The 20,676-nt window shown below is 38.8% G+C and overlaps 1 protein-coding gene and 1 long non-coding RNA gene across 2 annotated transcripts in view; one reads left to right on the top strand and one right to left on the bottom strand.

The window, feature by feature from the left end:
• MATCAP2 (microtubule associated tyrosine carboxypeptidase 2) overlaps positions 1-20,676 on the bottom strand; it is a 56,271-nt gene that overhangs the window by 27,955 nt on the left and 7,640 nt on the right. Inside the window, exon 2 of the mRNA XM_069588048.1 lies at positions 13,801-14,507. Coding sequence (XP_069444149.1) covers positions 13,801-14,507 — 707 coding nt within the window. The remainder of the gene's footprint in view (positions 1-13,800; positions 14,508-20,676) is intronic.
• On the top strand, positions 9,144-12,206 carry LOC138439356 (uncharacterized). The gene is made up of 2 exons (XR_011256690.1): positions 9,144-10,156; positions 11,515-12,206. It is a non-coding gene; the product is annotated as an uncharacterized lncRNA (long non-coding RNA).

Here is a 20,676-nt window from a genome sequence, read left to right as displayed (position 1 = left end):
CAGCCACAACGAGAAGCCCACGCACAGTGCAGGCCCCACCTGCCACAGCCAGAGAAAAGCCTGAGTGGCAATGAAGACCCAGCACAGACAAAATACATAGAATTAAAAAATAAAGATTAGGGAGGAAATAAAATAGATACTAAAAACAATAGAAAAAAATCAACAAAAACAAGAGCTGGTTCTTTAAAAGGGTAAATAAAATTAACCTCTAGCCAGAAGAAATGAGAGAGTACCCAAACAAAAGAAGAAATGAAAAAGGAGAAATCTTGAGTGATACTACAGAAATACAAAAAACCATAACAGAATTCTATGAACAATTACATGGCAACAAATTTGACAACCTAGAAGAAATGGACAACTTTCTAGAAACATACAGCCTGCCAAAACTGAATCAAGAAAAATAATTTGAAGAGATGGATCACTAGAAGTGAAATGGAATCTGTAATCATAAAAAGAAGCTTCCTACAAATCGAAGTCCAGGACCAGATGACTTCACAGGTGAAGTCCACCAATCGTACAAAGAAGAACTAATACCAGTTCTTCTCAAACTCTTCCAAAAGATTGAAGTGGAGGAACATTCCCAAAGACATTCTATGAGGCCCCCATCACCCTGAACCAAGACCAGACAAAGACACTGCCAAAAAAGAAAATTACAAGCCAGTATCTTCAATGAATATAGATGCAAAACTTCTCAACAAAATATTAGCAAACCAAATCACAACAACACATAAAAAAAGATCACACACCATGACCAAGTGGGATTCATCCCCAATTCACAAGGACGGTTCAGCATACACAACATCAACCACATTACACCACATTAACGAAAGTAAAAAACCACATGTATCTCAATAGATGCAGAAAAAGCACTTAACAAAATTCAACATCCATTCATGATAAAAACTCTTACCAAAGCAGGAACAGCGGGAACATATCTCAACATAATAAAAGTCATTTATGACAAGCCCACAGATAATATAATACTCAACAGTGAAAAGCTAGAAGCCTTCCCACTAAAATCTGGAACAAGTTAAGGATTCCCACTCTCACCACTTCTCTTCAACACAGTATTGGAGGTCCTAGCAGCAATCGGACAAGAAAACGAAGGAAAGGTATCCAAATTGGAAAGGGAAAGATAAAATTGTCACTATATGCAGATGATATGATACCATAAATAGAAAACCCTAAGGACTTCACACAAAAACTAGGCAAAACATTCTCTGACATAAATCATACCAATATTTTCTTAGGTTAGTCTCCCAAGGAAATTGAAACAAAAGCAAAAATAAACAAATGGGACATAATCAAACTTACAAGCTCTTGCACAGTAAAGAAAACCGTTTTTTTAAAAATGAAAAGATAACTTATGGAAGAAAAATTTGCAAATGATGCAACGGACGAGGTTGTAATCTTAAGATGTATAAATAATATCCCATACAACTCAACAATAAAAAACCCAGTCGAAAAATGGGCAGATGACCTTAATAGACATTTCCCCAAAGAAGACATACAGATGGCCAGCAGGCACATAAAAAGATCCTCAACACCACTAATTATTAGAGAAAAGCAAATCAGAACTACAATGAGGTACCACCTCACACTGGTCAGAATGGTCATCATTTAAAAGTCTGCAAATAACAAATGTTGGAGAGGGTATGAAGAAAAGGGAACCCTCCTATGCTGTTGGTGGGAATGTAAGTTGGTTCAGTCCAAGGAAAGAAGTATGGAGGTTCCTCAGAAAACTAAAAAGAGAATTGCCACATGATCCAGCAATCCCACTCCTGGGAATATAACTGGACAAAACTATAATACAAAAAGATACACGCACCCCTATGTTCATAGCAGCATGGTTCACAATAGCCAAAATATGGAAACAACTTAAATGTCCATCAACAGATGAATGGATAAAGATGGTGTGTTACATATACACAATGGAATACTACTGGGGCATAAAAATGAACACTAATGTCATTTGTAGCAACATGGAAACAACTAGATGATCATACTAAGTGAAGTCAGAAAGAGAAAGACAAATAGCATATGGTGGTAGTGGTTTAGTCACTAAGTCGTGTCCGACTGGTCTGTGGCCCCATGGACTATAGCCTGCCAGGCTCCTCTGTCCATGGGATTTCTCAGGCAAGAATACTGGAGTGGGTTGCCATTTCCTTCTCCAGGGGATCTTCCTGACCCAGAGACTGAACCCACGTCTCCTGCATTGCAGGCACTAGCAGGTTCTTTAGCACTGAGCCATGTGGAAAGCCCCATATTACATATGATATCACTTATATGTGGAATCTAAAATGTAGAACAAATGAACCTATCTATAAAAGAGAAACAGACTCAGAGAAAACAGACTTGGGCTTGCCAAGGGGGAAGAAGGGCAAGAGAGGAGGACCAGGAGTTTCAAGAAATGGTGCTGGGATAACTGGATATAAATAAAAGAATAAAATCGGACCCCTACCACATATCACATACAAAAATTAACTCAAAATGTATCAAAGCTACACACAAAACTCTTAGAAGAAAGCATAGGCACACATTTCATGACCTTGTATTAGGCAGTGGCTTCTTAGATATGACACCAAAACATCAACTAACGAAACAAGTAAGCTGGACTTCATCCAAATTAAAAGCTTTTATGCTTCAAAGGTAAGCAAGAAAGCAGAAAGACAACTCACAGAATGGGAGAAAAGTTTACAAATTTCATATCTGAAAATGACATATGTAAAATATATTAAGAATTCCTATAACTCAATAATAAAAATACAAATAATCCAATTTAAAAAGTGGGCAAAAGATCCAAACACAGTTCTCCAAAGAAGATATACAAATGACCAATAAGCTCATGAAAAGATGCTCAACACCATTAGTCATCAGAGAAATACAAATTAAAACTACAATGATATATTACTTCACACCCACTAGAATAGCTATAAAAACAAAAACGAGTTGACCAAAAAAGAAGAAAAGAGTTGACAATGATGTGGAGAAACTGAAACTCATACACTGTTGGTGGGAATGTAAAAATGATGCAGTATTTTGGAAAAGTTTTCCTTAAAAGTTTAGACACAGTTCCCATATGACCCATTATATATGATCTCTGATCTCCTACCATATGACCAACTACCATATTATCTACTATTAATACTAGGTATATACCCAGGATGACCAAGATCATGTTCACACAAAAATCTGGACACAAATGTTCATCGCAGCATTGTTCATAATAGCCAAAAGTTGGAAACAATCTAATTATCAACTGATGAATGGACTAATACAATGTGATGTCTATTATCCAATAATAAAAAGTACTGAAACATGCTATGATATGGACTAATATTGAAAACAGGCTAGACATGCTAAGTAAATGAAGCCAGTCACAATGAACCATGTACTGTGTGACTCCATTTATCTGAAATGTCTGGAACAGTTAAATCCACAAAAAGAAAAATAGACTGATGGTTGTCTAAGGCTGGGTGGGGGTGGGAGTGTTGGCGAGAAATAGTGAGTCACTTCTAATGAGTACAGGGTTTCCTTTTTCAGGTGATAAAATGTTCTCAAATTTGATAGTGATAATGACTACATAATCCTAAGCATATTGACAATCACTTAACTGTACACTTTAGATGGATTAACTACATGGCATGTGAATTATATTCATAAAGCCATCATTTAAAAAGCAAATAGTAATCAAACAGCACAGTATAATATTTAAACCACTAATTCAGAAAATGAAAAATCTCTGTAGAAAACTTACAGCACTATCTCATATGATATAGCCAACTTTCTGAAAAATCTCAACACTGTTGAATGATCTACTTTTGGTTTACTTGCTGATTCTGTTGCTGTTTAGCAATTTGGAAATCTCATCATCAGTCAAAAGCCACTTCAACAGTCATGTGCTAAAAACCCATTTCCCTTTTCAAATGCAGCTCTCACTCAATGAAAAGCTATACACAACAGGGACACTAATACAAGCCTTGCTGACACTGTGGAAAGTCTAGAAGTCAAAAGACCTGGTTTTATGTTGGTGCCCTACCTTTTACTGACTGCGTGATCTTAGCTCTGGCATTTCACCTTTCAGGTTTAGTTTCTTCAACAGCAAAATGGAGATGAAAATCTTTGCCCTACTTACCTAATAGGGTTGGTGTGAGGATGAAATTAGAGATAGACACAGAGACTAAAAGAGGGGAGGGAGAGAAAGAGAACTTGTTTGTCGTCTGTTTCCCAAATGACTGTGGGCTTCCCCGGTGGCTAAGTGGTCAAGAACCTGTCTGCTGACATGGTTTGATCCCCGGGTCTAGAAGATTTCCTGGAGGAGGAAATGGCAACCCACTCCAGTATTCTTGCCTGGGAAATTCCACGGACAGAGGGGCCTGGCAGGCTACAATCAATGAGGTCCCAAAAGAATAGGACATGGCTTAGAGACTAAACCACAGAGGAAACAGAAGAGTATCCTTATATACCAGTGTTTTTAGAAACACTGTGCTGTCCCCCCAAAGAAACATACGTGCCCGATGAACTTGACCCTGAGTCACAAATTTGGATCTACTGTTTGTAGAGTATTTCATTGAATTTCTAGCATACCATTAATAACATCTTTCATTCATTCATCTTTATGGTTACTTTCTTTCTGCCAATCCCTGCTTTTATGTTTATATTTTAGAATCTTTTAGAATCTAATTCCAAGCCTGGCCATTAGACTGACAGAGATTACACTGAAATTTACATAGTTTAATAATATTCTGTTGGATAGATGAATAAAATTTTGTGAAAACACAGAAAGGTAAACTGTAGTGGGGCCCTAGAGGAAACAGATGATATTCCAGGTAGAGGGGGATGATATTGTCAAAAGCATACACAAAGCAAAGAAAATGAAATACAGAGCTTTCAGGCTAGACAGGCACCAGGAAACTCATTTATTTAGTGCCACGAACTAAATGAGACTGGAAATCTAAATGAGCTTTTCAATCTAAATGAGATTTTGATTTTGAGATTTTCAATCTCTGTGAGATTCTGGGAACAGTTGAAATAAATAAAATACACTTTTATAAAAGAGGTTAGTCTCGTGGTAAAGGCAAAAAAAGAAACTTAAGGATGATAACAGAGTGATACATTTCATGACAGATAATCTGCATGAGATGCTGTGGGAGTCCAGAGCTGACTTTGGAAACCTAAGCCTGAGTGAGATCAGGAACCAAGAAAGACCTGCAGGCCATGGTAAAAATTCTGGACTTTATCCTGAATTATGAGCAGCTCTGAAGTTTTGCAGGAAGGAAAGTGACACAATCAGATTTGTACCTTAGACACTGACAGTAGTGTGGAGAGCAGGAGAACCTGCATTTGCCAATAATTCAGTTTTCTGTAAGATAGATTGTTAAACTGTGACCAGATTATAATAAAAAGAAAAATATTTGGATAAATTATATTCTACATATGCAGAACCCAGGAAATAGATCCGAGACACTGAGTCTGCCTTAAATGAAGGAACAAGTGAAAGAACACAGAGGACAAAGAAAACCGTCACCTACAGCCTTCCCCTCAATCCCCTTCTGCCCCTTCTGTCTTCAGGGTTAGGGGAAGTTTGGATGTATACAATGTTAAGTGGGAGAGTGAGAGGGTAAATGCTACCAAGAGAAGATATCTGTAAACAGTACAAATTAGTACTGCAAACTCTTCTTTCACTACCGACAAGGAAGAAGTAGATATTCAAGCTGTTTTGGAGAAAAGAATTTAAGATAAGAACCTGAGATTGCAGGTTAGGCAAGTTTTCAAAGGCACGTCAATGAAGTGTTGTTTCAATGAGTCATCAAGGTCATACCTTCTTCTAAAGACACACAATCTGATTGGGGTGTTTCCATCTCTGTAAGAAAATCTTCCTTGATACTAGGTTAAGAAATGACCTTACGTCTCCAATCTAATACACAAAACTACTATGAGAGGTACTAAACTCAAAACAATCTTTTAACTTTAATGAATCTGGAAGAAGGCTTGTGATTTGCTCAACAAAAAACTGTGTCACCTAAGGAGAAGTATAGTTTAAAGAAGGCTTGCTTTTCCCTCCCCCTTTATAGTCTGGACAACTTGAGGTCTACCAACACAAAATACCTTAATACTAATACAATTAAAACATGGCCTCAAAGAAATTTTATATCAAGACATATTATCAGTGAAGATATTTGATTTCCAATGGTGTTATTTCTACCAAAAAAGGAAAATGAACACTTGCTTGTTTTAGAACACTATGTCATTTTATGTATTATGCATGCACTTTATCTAACAATAAATTACCTATTCCATTTTCACTATAAACTCCAAAAGCAAGACATTTTCTGAGGACCACATTTAAAAATCTTTATGCTATCACTGGCCTCAAAACAGAGCTTATGTGTAATAGATCTGGTCAATCAGAGGTGGCAAACAGGCAACCCAAGGGATGACTGTGGCCCACAAACAGGTTTTCATTGGTTTGAACAACTTTTTTTTTTCTTTAAATTAGTTGTCAACATTTACAAATTGGAAGACTTTGTATAAAATTCAAGTTATCTATCTTCTCTTACAATTTCTGAGGATATGATACACTAGACCCCAGCTGCTATCTGGTTTCCAGTTGCCTACAGTGCCCAGACAACTCCCTGCAATCATTTATGATCCTTGCTCAGATCCTACACATGTGACTCTAGCTGTATAAAGTCTGCTAACCAGGAAGAAAAAAAATCAGAATTTATTTCCTAGCATAACGAAGCTGGGCTTCCCTGATAGCTCAGTTGGTAAAGGATCTGCCTGCAATGCAGGAGACCCCAGTTCGATTCCTGGGTTGGGAAGTCCACTGGAGAATGGATAGGCTACCCACCCCAGTATTCCTGGGCTTCCCTTGTGGCTCAGCTGGTAAAGAATCTGCCTGCAATGAAGGAGACCTGGGTTTGATCTCTGAGTTGGGAAAATCCCCTGGAGAAGGGAAAGGCTATCCACTCCAGTATTCTGGCCTAGAGAATTCCAAGGACTGTATAGTCCATGGGGTGGGTCGCAAAGAGTCGGACACAACTGAGCAACTTTCAGTTCACTTCATAATGAAGTTGGTCCATCTAGATACTTACTTTGAATATCTGAACTCTATAAATGAAAACGCAATGGTATTCCACAGAATGTTAAGCATTAAGTTATTTCAATGGAGGAAAAAAGTTGGAATTCTTTTCTCTAACTACCTCTGAGATTTTATGATAACTCTATCAAGCTACCTTTGATAGCATGGACCATTAACTTTCATTTACTTCAAGAACTATATTTAGGATACTCTAATTACATAAGCAGAACAGCTTTTTTTCAGTTAGGCAGATATAGAATATATTAATTCCAAGTAATATCCTAACTCTTAAATAATATGGTTATGATGGAAGTGGTCTTTTTGAGAGACATCAAATACCTTTAAAAAATCAATTGTTTTTTGCAGCTTGCTTTCTCAACTGGTACTGTTTCACTCGTGGACATAGCTTTTTATAAGAATTACAAGTTTGTGTCACTCTTAATGTTTTGTTACTACCAATATGCCTGCACTTGGTAACACTATGACTTTGTACTCAGTCTCCAAGCTGTTGGAACCCCTGTCTGCTCTGAGGTATACAGTTCCTTTCCTGATGACTACTCTCCTTTCCAGAAGGTGCCTTGTCTGTGCTTTCCCCTCAAGATGCTGCTGGACTTCTGGTGACAAGAGCCAATTTTACAATCCAATAATGTTAAGCGTAATACCTTCCTACTAAGTTTCAGGTTCTCACATTAAAAATTTTTGCCCCCATACTACATACTCATGTAAACATGGTTGCCAGAGAGTCAGTAAGGAATTTACATTTTCCTAAAGATACGTTGTGAGGTTTAATGAGAAATTCACATGAATTTAATATAAAATATAGATTTGCTCACACCCTGATTTCCTTGGTTATTCTCTTCCCATTTCTGCTGTTAGGCTACATTCTCAGTAACCTTAGTTTAAAAAGCATTCTTTAGAATTGTCAAGTTGAACACACATTGTAGAAAGAACAACTGCATTGAAGTGGTTTTTTTCCACTAGGTTTTGCACTTAGAGAAACAAATCTCACTTACTTGTAAAGTTAATTTTAGCAAACCAAAATATTTGCCAATTATGGGTTGAGTTAATAAAACACTGATATCAGAAGTAAAAGAATCTTCAGTTAACACAGCAGGCAGAAACTGAGCTTTTCTGTGATTAACACGTGATGTGGAAAGATAGTTAGACATTTTAGCAAAATACATGACACAACTGAATACATAAGGACCTGAAATGGAATCTTTAAGTGAGCAGCCATAGAATTTTGTGGGCTGGAACTTAGGTGTGTGGTCCTAGAAAGGGCTCTCAAGGATCACTGAGTCCATTCCCCTCTATATATGAGGAAAATGAAGCAGAGACTGCAATGTTTACATGAGTATATAGTATGGGTGCAAAAATTAAAAGCAGAAACATTCTGCACCACAGTGTACAAGAAAAACTTCAGAGAGCGGGTCTACCTCTCCTCTAGGAAGAGCAAGAGTCCTAAAAATCAGTCATAAGTCAAAGAATACTTTTTTAGAGAAGGCAATTCTTCAATTTCTTAATTTATATGTCTAATAAACCTCTTAAGACAGTGATTCTTATAAATAGCTATAAGATCCATTTCACTATTGGCTAAGAGGGTTATGTTTCAAAATACTGAAAAGATTAACATTTATGGAGTGCTCTGATATGCTAAGATGGAAAGATGAAAAAGACATTTTACTGTATGTTTTTTACGTCATTTTTTTTACAAATATATCTACACATTTCTTCTAGTAATTACAAGCCCTTACCACCTGTTCTTCATTCATACTGCTGCTGCTGCTAAGTCGCTTCAGTCGTGTCTGACTCTGTGAGACCCCACAGACGGCAGCCCACCAGGCTCCCCTGTCCCTGGGATTCTCCAGGCAAGAACACTGGAGTGGGTTGCCATTTCCTTCTCCAATGCATGAAAGTGAAAAGTGACAGGGAAGTCACTCAGTTGTGTCCGACTCTTCGTGACCCCATGGACCGCAGCCCACCAGGTTCCTCCATTCATGGGATTTTCCAGGCAAGAGTACTGGAGTGCGGTGCCACTGCCTTCTCCATCATTCACACTAACATTCTTCAATACTTAACCCCACACCCCATCTTTCCTAACTGCATCTTCTCCTCCAGTGGTTACAAGATAAGATGCCTGGAACCAAATCGAAGGTTTCAAAGAGTTTTCTTCTTTATAAATCACTTCAGTGGATTATTTTCGCTTAGATGGTGGATGTTAAACATCACTTCCTTCTACAACCTCCACTTCCATTAATATGGATAATCGAAAACCGATTGTATTGGCAAATAACAACTGTTTGTGGCTTTTTCTGTTGCTGTGTTTTCCACTTACTATGGCTAGTGAAGCAGCATCACAGCAGGAAAGCTAAGATGACTGCCTTGATGAGAACTATTCGAGAAGGAGGGAGCAGGGAATAATCTTGCCATTTTATCCAATCCATACCAATGTTTCCCTCCATTAATATGGATAATCAAAAACTGATTGTATTTGCAAATAACAATTATTTTGAAAAATGTAATGCCTTAGAAAAACAATGGATATACTACTTCACTGAAGACATTTTGAAAGTTCAATTATTTTGTTTCAGTTGAAAATAACTTAAATTTTATTTTAACCCTCTTGTCAATTCTCAGTTGTGTATACTTCACATGAAATAGAAAGGAAACAGAAGAAATGCAATGAGGACAGTGGTCAACAGAGAAAAGGTATATATTGTGGGAGCTGCAGAATCCCATGGACAGAGGAGCATGGCGGACTACAGTCCTTAGGGCCACGAAGACTCAGACACAACTGAAGCAACTTAGCACACATGCATGTGGGAGCTGTAAATGTTTCTGCTTTTTCCCTGGCAGAGTCAAAGGGGCATGGGGAGAGAAGTCAGTCATCTACAATGCTATGACAGCCTTTGGGGGCACTCTGTACTTGCTTCTTTCAATTTACTCAGTTTACAGTCTAGGCACCCAGGTTTAACCTTGCTACTCTTTCCAAGGCACTAAACGACGATTTATTATGGAGTTGAAACTGCAGCTGTAGCTGGAAGATGGGGATGGGTGCCGAAACAGCAGAAGGTAAACACTCATCTTAAAGCTTCACAAAAAATCAGCAACTAATAATCACTCTTTCACAGGTGGGCCCAAGCTCAGTTTGTAAATAGCAACCCCTGAAACTGTGCCATACAATGGTCCTTTACAAAGCTGTAAGAAGCCAGACCTTATAACTCACCAGGAGTCTCAAACTGACAACGACTATAGCCCAGAGATGTTTTACTTGAGCAATACTGAGCTTTATTATGTTTTTCTTTTAGTATCGAGTTTTGTATTCTTTTTTCTAAAATCTGAATGTAAATGCCCTAAAAAAAAAAAAAAATTAACCTAAGCCCATTTCTTACATCCTGTAAAGTCTGCAGGAAACCAGAAGTAGCCTTAAAAGAATCCTTTCACAATGAAGTCACAGGATGCAATTAACTTCTCCAGCAATTGAGTTGTAAAGAACATGTAAAGACTGGTCTACTAATGAAACTGATTACACATTCAATTCCCAAGATTTTTTTTATCATAGGCTAGTCACATAAGCACCCCTATGCCTAGAAAATCTAAAATTCCAGGCTCCCAAAAGGAAAAGAGGTATTCAATAACATACTGTTTGTACAATGAGGCATGGCAAGCTCCTCTTACCACTTAGGGAAAGTTTATTTCAGTATAGGAAACTGTTCAACAGACAAGTTCCCAGACACTAGGCTCCAATTAATCTTGCAACAAAGGCTTTCTAATGATGGTAGTCTCAGGCCTATTCTCTTAACTCCTCTTACGTATCTTTACCATTTCTTCCTTGACAGCCAGCGGGGTAGCCTCAATCCAGGGTCTTTACCCAGCACCTCAAAGCCTTCCTTCTCCCCCCATTTTCTAATCACTTATGATCCCCACTGCTCCAGCTTTACTAACAAGAACATAATTCAAACTTTAATTTATAAGCCAAACAAAAGTTAACTTATTTTGCCTATGTTATTAAACTATCACTCGACCAATCAGGGCTTCCAGCTAACAGGATACTAGCCATGATCTACAATGAGATATGATTCCAGTTAGAGTGGGAAATCAGTGACTTAAGCTACCCACTGGCTTTATCATATAAACATGTAATTTTCATTTGACTGCTGGACATACTGCCGAGGATTCCTATCATTGCCCTGAAGACCCTTCCCATCTTGTTCAATAATGTGCTGGGTGTGAAGCCATTATGGGTTTGATACCTAGGTTTTCCAGGATGGTCAGCCACAAAGAAGGGAGGCAGAAGGTGCTGGCTGCCAGGTCACTGCTCGAATGTGCTACACTATGGCTTTACTTCTGACTCATTGGTGAGGAGACACCTGACCCTGCACATCTTTCAGCATTTTCTCATCCCAGATCCCTTGCTCTTTCCTGCAAAGGTCCACAACCTCAGAAAACAGACATTCTCAGCTTCTGACTCTCAAGGGTTGAGGAGCTGAGAGGAGCTGAGACTCACAACGGCTGCCAGCAAGAGGCTAAGCAGCGTTCAGCAGGCTCCACGTGGAGTTATTTTCAAGTCCTGCAGCCCATGCTAGATGCTCTGAACCACCTAAAGGGCCCGAGTACCTCCTGAGGAACCTACTGCCTAGACTAGGAAAAAAACTGAGTCCTGGAACTCCTTGACATTTTTGGCGCAACCAATTAGGAATGAACAGAACCTGGGCACTACCTTGGTTCCACTACGGTAGACTTATCTGGCCTGGATTTACCATTGCTCTGCCAATCTGTGCACTAAAGAGAACCACAGTCACTGTCCAACAACAATACAGATTGCCTGCCTTGGAATGATCCAGATCATGAAACTTACAAGACTACCAGCGAGGGGTTGGCAAGGCCTCAAGGTTGGAGGCCAGAGACCAGTGGGCTAATTTGGCCACCCTGACCCCTCTGAGGAGCACAATTCTAAGTCCTGAAACTAGGCCTGAAGCTGCGGCTTTAACTTCATAGCTGGGAAGGGGAAGGATGTATCATGTCAGAATTCATTCAGATGCTAAGTAGGAACTTAAGCATATTTTATGGGGGCCCTGTTCTGATGAATCTCCTTTATTAGATTAAAGTGGTTTGAAGTACATTTGGCTTTTGTTGTGATCATTCTTCCAAATGGTGGCATTTGAAGTATTTAATACCAGCCAGCTAGGATTGCTGGTCCTATTTAGAAGTCTCAAATGACCCATAAGATGTTGGAATTGGGCTAAAATAAAGATTGTAGGGCCAGAAACCAAGCACCGTCAATTCTCAATCTTTGGAGCTGCTGATGCTTCCTAACTCCCGTCCAAGGACATGAAAGAGCATTCATTTTAACCGAACAGTGGGAAATCCCTTTACCAACTGGTAGGGCTTGCAGGAAGACTCCAAATTAAATACTGATAAAGAAATCTCAGCCATCTCTTTTAGCATTAAGGGGGAAAAACACAATAGCATTTTTATATTACTGTCAATTTTAAGGGAATGTAATACACACTACTGTATATAAAACAGATAACTAATAAAGACCTATTGTATAGCACAGGGATCTCTGCTCAATATTCTATAATAACCTATATGGGAAAAGAGTCTAAAAGAAAGTATATTCATGTATAACAGATATACTTTTCTATACACCTGAAAAAATACTATAAATCAACTATCCTCCAATTAAAAAGCGGGGGGCGGGGGGGATGCACTTTCCTGAGCAACTAAAACAAAGAAAGAAAAAGCTTTAAAAGACTGGCCAGATTTCATATAATCTATAACAAACAATAAAAAAATTTGCTGGCCACAAGTCCAAAGAACTTGCACTGCAGCAAAATGCTAAAACAGGGCATCTGCTAAAGACAAATGGAATCATGCGGCTTCATGGAGCCTACAGATTTTCAACCAGTGATGAAGCCAAGTTGAACCTAATGCATTATAAAAACCCTATACAAAGTTAATTTAACCAAATGTAGTCTGCTTTTAAGATCTTAGCTCTATGCCCTGAAGGTAAATATCAGCCAATTTCTCCTCAAAAACTTAAGCAGATTTTGAAGTTCATAAGACCTTAACACAAAAAACTATGTGCTAAATATCTAAATTGAGCAATTGGAAAGAGATGCTTTTGTCATCTGCATCATGATTTGCAAACCCTGAAGGTAATTTTAAAAATTCCATTATTTTCTTCTTTAAGTGAATACTGAAATAGTTATTTGATGATTGTTAAAATTTTCAGTAAAGCATTAAAAAGTTCTTTGGCAAGTTTCAAGCCTCAGTCCCTAAAATGCCGTTTGGGGCCTAAGCAAGCTGTGCATGTAATACAACAGGGAGAGCCAGAGATACGCATGCTCCATCTAATGCATTCAAAATAAAAAAAAACCACAGACACTTGTATGTAGATTTATGAAAGGGCCACAAGTCTGTAAATCCCAAATAAAACGTTAAGAGTCAGAATCTGAAGCTTTTTCCTAATATGGTTGCTTCCTGACACAATGTTTACACAGTAGATTCTTTATAAATTCTGATTAGAGTGAAGTAATTTAAATATGGGTTGACACTCACCTAGAGATTTCCTGTCACATATTTATGTATCCTAGATGGGAGATAACTATAAATAATTGGAGTATTTTTGAACTTTTTTGGCTTTCTATAAGATGGCAAATAATTGTTTTCACTACATAAAGTGAAATCACACGACCGAAGTAGCATTTTACCTGCTTAAGAAATCGATCAGATGCATTGCTGTGCTTGGCCAATACGCTTGGCAGAGAGGGATTAGCATACTCAAACTGAGGATTGTAGGTGTAGTCAGACTTGAAGAACCTCAGTTTTTCCTTCTCCAAGTTGGTGGGCTTTATAGCAGTCAGTATACAAAATTTCTTTCCAGAAAAATCATCTCCTTTTTCAAAACTTCTCGACAGCAGAGGCTGTGGCTTTGGCTTTGGCTTTGGAAGTGTGGAGAAAAGGTGTCGCTTCACCTTTCTTTCATTTTTGGGTTTCGATGGCAGTACTATGGTGTTTCCTGTAACAGAGATAGCATCCGTAAACTTTACAGGACTTGACACTGAACTGGTGACAAACACAGCAGGCTGCCTTTCTAGGCAGTACCAAGTACTACTGCTCATCACAGGCACTGCAGCTTTCATCTTGCGAAGGTCTTTACTACGTGAAGAGCTAGGAGATTTGCTGGGTTTTCTATATCTTTTGGAGCTGGTAGAGGAAGGCTGTTTTTGTGAATGATGCTTTTTCTCCTCTTTGCTCTGTAGTAGGACATTGTAACTACTGGTTCCAGTTGTGAAAATGTCCTTCAGTATTCCAGGAGATAAATGTGAAATGCTTCTTTTGCTGTCAATGATCAAGGACGCTTCTGCATTTAGAATGGACTTCTTAGCAAGCTCTTGCTCAGGCCAGTGAAGCTTTTCTGTGTTAATAAAATCAAAACAAAAGAAATAACAAAGATGCCAGATGAAGCAAATTGCTTATTATATAAAAAGCATCCTGAAGGGTCTTTAAACTTTCATAATTTTGCAACAATCTTTGGAAAACACATTTTAAATATTAAAATAACATATTATTAAATTTGGTCAGGCCAGACATGGTCACTTCTATAAGAATGTATATACACCAAATTAGCTGTAAAAATCCTTAGCAAACCATTTAGATGATCAAAGTTTATTACAGATATGAGATAATATATACAAATAATCTTAATACTCAATTCTACCAAAGCATGTAGATTTTCATAGAAAGGATATACTTTAATGGTATTATCAATATCAAAGCAAAATCCAAGACAGTTTCAAAGCCAACAGAATCTTAAAATCTGACACTATATATAAAGATAGCCACAGTAAAAGAAGGACAACACTCTCTTATCTATATCAAAAACATTTTAAATTAAATAAATAAGTATACATTCACGCATGTTTTAGTAATATCACTGAATATTAATTAGTTTATTTTCTTAATTTTCGGCTATAGGTTAAGGTAGGACTTCCCTGGTGGCTTAGCACTAAAGAATCCATCTGCAATGCAGGAGGCGTGAGTTCGATCCCTGCCTCTGGAAGATCCCCTGAAGAAGGAAATGGCAATCCACTCCAGTATTCTTGCCTGGGAAATCCCATAGACAGAGGAGCCTGGCAGGCTGTAGTCCATGGGGTCGCAAAGAGATGGACATGACTTAGCAACTATACAACACAGGTTAACATTAAAGAAAATCAAAATTTTTCTTGCCAAGTCTTTTAAAAACATAATTACTACATAGGATGTGCATGCAAGGTAAGTTGCTTCAGTCATATCCAACTCTGTGCAACCACATGGACTGCAGCCTGCCAGGCTCCTCCGTCCATGGGATTTTCCAGGCAGGAATACTGGAGTCGGTTGTCATGCCCTCCTTCAGGGCACCTTCCTGACCCAGGAATTGAACCCATGTCTCTTACGTCTAACCTGTATTGGCAGAGGATTCTTTATCAATAGCACCACCAGGGAAGCCCACTATGTACGATATATCGTATAAGGAGAGGTCGGTTTTGCCTTTCTCCTCCATGGATCACAGCCTGCTGTGGCAAAAGGGCTTGCACAGCTCATTGAAGCTATGAGCCATGCTAAGCAGGGCCACCCAAGACAGACAAGTCATAGTGAAGAGTTCTGACAAAATGTGGTCCACTGGAGGAGAAAATGGCAACCCACTCCAGTATTTTTGCCTGGAGAACTTCATGGACAGTATGACGGCAAAAAGATACAAAACTGGAAGATGAGCACCTCAGGTTGGAAGGTGTTCAGTATGCTACTAGGGAAGAGCTGAGGGCAATTACTAATAGCTCCAGTAAGAATGTAGTGGCTGGGCCAAAGCGGGAACAGTACTCAGCTGTGGTTGTGTCTGGTGGTGAAGATAATGTCCACTACTATAAATAATACTGCATAGGAACATGAAATGTTAGGTTCATGAATTAAGGTAAATTGGACGTGATCAAGCAGGAGATGGCAAGACTGAACACTGGCATCTTAGGAATCAGTGAACTAAAACGGATGATGGGAGAATTTAATTCAGGTGACTACTACTGTGGGCAAGAATCCCTTAGAAGAAATGGAGTAGCCCTCAAAGTCAATAAGAGTCCAAAATGCAGTACTTGGGTGCAATCTCAAAAATGACACCATGATCTCAGTTCATTTCCTAGGCAAACCATTCAACATCACAGTAATCCAAGTCTGTGCCCCAACCACTAATGCCAAAGAAGCTGAAGTTGACTACTTCTATAAAGACCTACAATACCTTATAGAGTTAACACCAAAAATGGTATCAGTTTCACCACAGGGGACTGGAATGCAAAAGTAGGAAGTCAAAAGATACCTGGAATAACAGGCAAGTTATTGGACTTGGGAATACAAAATGAAGCAGGGCAAAGACTAACAGAGTTTTGTCAAGAGAACACACTGGTCATAGCAAATACTCTTTTCCAACAACCCAAGAGATGACTCTACACATGGAAATCACCAAATGGGAAATACTGCAATCAGACTGATTATATTCTTTGCAGCCAAAGATGGAGATGCTCTACACAGTCAGCAAAAACAAGACCAGGAGCTAACTGTGGCTCAGATCATGAGATCCTTATTGCAAAATTCAGACTTATATTGAAGAAAGTAGGGAAACCCACTAGGCCATTCAGGTATGACCTAATCAAATCCCTTCTGACTATGCAGTGGATATGACAAATAGATTCAAGGGATTAGATGTGGTGGACAGAGTGCCTGAAGAACTATGGATGGAGGTTCATAACATTGTACAGGAGGTGGTGACCAAAACCATCCTGAAGACAAAGTAATGAAAGAAGGCAAGGTGATTGTCTGAGGAGGCTGAGGACAGAAGAGACATGAAAGGCAAGGGAGAAAGGAAAAGATATATCCAACTCAATGCAGAGTCCCGGAGAATAGCAAGGAGTGATAAGAAGGACTTCTTAAATGAAAAATGCAAAGAAATAGAGGAAAACAATAGAATGGGAAAGACTAGAAATCAAGAAAATTGGAGATATCAAGGGAACATTTCAATCAAGGATAGGCATGATAAAGAACATAAACAGTAAGCCCCTATCAGAAGAGATTAAGAAGAGGTGGCAAGAATACACAAAAGAACTATAGGGTTTTAATGACCCAGATAATCACAATGTTATGGTCACTCACCTAGAGCCAGACATCCTGGAGTATGAAGTCAAGTGGGCCTTAGGAAGCATTACTACTAACAAAGATGATGGAATTTCAGCTGAGTTATTTAAAACCCTAAAAGACAATGCTGTTAAAGTGTTGTACTCAATATGTCAGCAAATTAAAAAAACTCAGCAGTGGCCACAGGACTGGAAAAGGTCAGTTTTTATTTCAATCCCAAAGAAGGGCAATGCCAAAGAATGTTCAAATTACCATACAATTGCACTCATTTCACATGCTAGTAAGGTTATGCTCAAAATCCTTCAAGCTAGGCTTGTGTTGTGTGCTTAGTCACTCAATCGTATCTGACTCTTTGTGACCCCCATAGACTGCAGTCCACCAGGCACCTCTGTCCATGAGGATTCTCCAGGCAAGAATACTGGAGTGGGTTGCCATGCCCTTCTCCAGGGATCCTCCCAACCCAGGGATCGAACTCAGGTCTCCCACATTGCAGGAGGATTCTTTACCGACTGAGCCACTAGGGAAGCCTTAAGCAGCACTTATACCAAAAGCTTCCAGATGTACATGCTGGGTTTCAAAGAGGCAGAGGAACGAGAGATCAAATTGCCAACATTCATTGGATCATGGAGAAAGCAAGGGAATTCCAGAAAAACATCTCCTTCATAGACTACACTAAAATCTTTGCGTAGATCACAACAAACTGGAAAATTCTTAGAGACTGGAATACCTGACCACCTTACCTGTTTCCTGAGAAACCTATACTCGGATCAAGAAGCAACAGTTAGAATCTTACATGGAACAACTGATTGGTTCCAATATGGGAAAGGAGTACAATAAGGCTATGTACTGTCTCCCTACTTATTTGACTTGTATGCGGAGTATATCATGCAAAATGGTGGGCTGGATGAATCACAAGCTGGAATACAGACTGCAGGGAGAAATATCAACAACCTCAGATATGCAGATGACACCACCCTAATGGCAGAAAGCAAAGAGGAATTAAAGAGCTTCTTGATGAAGGTGAAAGAGGAGAGCAGAGTGCACTCTTTCATTCCACAAATACAGGAGTATTGCTAATAGGTACATGAATCTGAAAAACATTTGTATAACTACATCGTTCTTGTCTTCACCTAGCCTCTAATATGGCTCTGAAGGTAAGGCAGTTCTATGAAGACTTGAGTACTAATACAAGGTAGTATAAGCTTAAATATGAAAAACAAAAGGTACAGACAATAATCTAGAATTCAGAGAAGGAAAAGAGCAATGTGAAGAGAAACACTTGAGGAGAATTTAGCTGAACACTTTAAGAGCTTTCACATTCAATTAACTGACCAAGCGTTCCAGTTTGTCTTAAATTCTTTTATTTGAATTCCTATCAGACCACGTCTGCCTATAAAACCTTTTCTAAATCCTTTCTGCAAATGTGATACATGATTCTCTCAAACAGCTCTTTTCCAAGTCTCATGGATCCTTACACCTCTGGTCTTCAACCTCTGGCTCCTACTATGGGGGCAATTTCAATGCTAGCTGACTTTAATAGCTGCCTTTCTTGCCAAGAAAGACAATCCATTAATTCCATTTTTAAAAAACTTTATCTACATAGATCTGTCACTCATCCATTCAAGATTAGACATTCAGAGATCCTTTCTATGATAAGTAGTAATAAATAATTTAGAAAAGGGAGAGGAACCAGAGATCAAACTGCCAACATCCTCCGGATCATAGAAAAAGCAAGAGAGTTTCAGAAAAACATCTACTTCTACTTTATTGACTACGCCAAAGCCTTTGACTGTGTGGATCACAACAAACTGTGGAAAATTCTGAAAGAGATGGGAATACCAAACCACCTTACCTGCCCCCTGAGAAATCTGTATGCAGGTCAGGAAGCAACAGTTAGAACCGGACATGGAACAACAGACTGGGTGCAAATTGGGAAAGGAGTATGTCAAGGCTGTACATTGTCACATGCTTATTTAACTTCCATGCAGAGTACATCATGCGAAATGCTGGGCTGGCTGAAGCACAAGTTGGAATCAAGACTGCTGGCAGAAATATCAATAACCTCAGATATGCAGATGACACCACCCTTATGGCAGAAAGCAAAATGGAACTGAAGAGCTCTTGATGAAAGTGAAAGAGGAGAGTGAAAAAGCTGGCTTAAAACTCAACATTCCAAAAACTAAGATCATGGGATTTGGTTACATTACTTCATGGCAAATAGATGGGGAAACAATGGAAATAGTGACTGACTTTATTTTCTTGGGCTCCAAAATCACTGCAAGCGGTGACTGTAGCCATGAAATTAAAAGATGCTTACTCCTTGGGAGAAAAGCTATGAGCAACCTAGACAGCATATTAAAAAGCAAACATTACTTTTCTGACAAAGGTCCATCTAGTCAAAGCTATGGTTTTTCCAGTGGTCATGTTTGGATGTGAGAGCTTTTCTCTCATAAGGAAAGCTTAGCACTGAAGAACTGATGCTTTTGAACTGTGGGGTTGGAGAAGACTCTTGAGAGTCCCTTGGACTGCAAGGAGATCAAACCATTCAATTCTAAAGGAAATCAGTCCTGAATATTCATTGGAAGGACTGATGTTGAAGCTGAAGTTCTAATACTTTGGCCACCTGATGCGAAGAAGTGACTCATTGGAAAAGACCCTGATGCTGGGAAAGATTGAAGGCAGGAGGAGAAGGGGATGACAGAGGATGAGATGGTTGGATGGCATCACTGACTTGATGGATGTGAGTTTGAGCAAACTTTGGGAATTGGTGATGGACAGGGAAGCCTGGCATGCTGCAGTCCACAGGGTTGCAAAGAGTCAGACATAACTAAGCAACTGAACTGAATAAATAATAATAGCAGCCACTATTTGTTGACACATTTATGTGAGTTTGGGATTTCACCAAAGACTGTAAAGTTTTATCATTTAACTTGAGAAATGTTAAATGATTTGCTCAAGGTCATATGATAAAGTAGGGAAGAACAAACTATGATCCGAATGTGTCTGATTACAGAGTCCATGTTCATTCTATTATATAAGGACAGTAACTCAATTATCAACAAACATTCGGTATTAAATCTGCTACACACACAGCACTATACCTTTCTTCCTCTGTACAAGACATGGCACCCTATTAAGACATAGTAATCTGAATCACTAATGTACCAAGATAGGTGCCATGACCATGTTTTATTCATCTTTCTCTTTCCAACATCTAGCAAGGTATCTGGTAGACATTCAATAAATGTACACTGAATAAATTAATGAATGGCATGATCCTTAATCTGCCACTCTCTAACCACGATGGATAAACATGTATTTGTAGTTCTAGAACCATTCCATGTTTCTATGAGGAGATCATTGCAGAAGTGGAAAAGTAACCTGGAAGACCTTGAACCAGTGGCTCTCAACTAAGAGCAACTGTGCCA

The sequence above is a fragment of the Ovis canadensis genome, chromosome 4 (genome assembly GCF_042477335.2).
Source record: "Ovis canadensis isolate MfBH-ARS-UI-01 breed Bighorn chromosome 4, ARS-UI_OviCan_v2, whole genome shotgun sequence".
Classification (NCBI taxonomy): Eukaryota; Metazoa; Chordata; class Mammalia; order Artiodactyla; family Bovidae; genus Ovis; species Ovis canadensis.
This window is presented reverse-complemented; position numbering and strand designations above follow the sequence as displayed.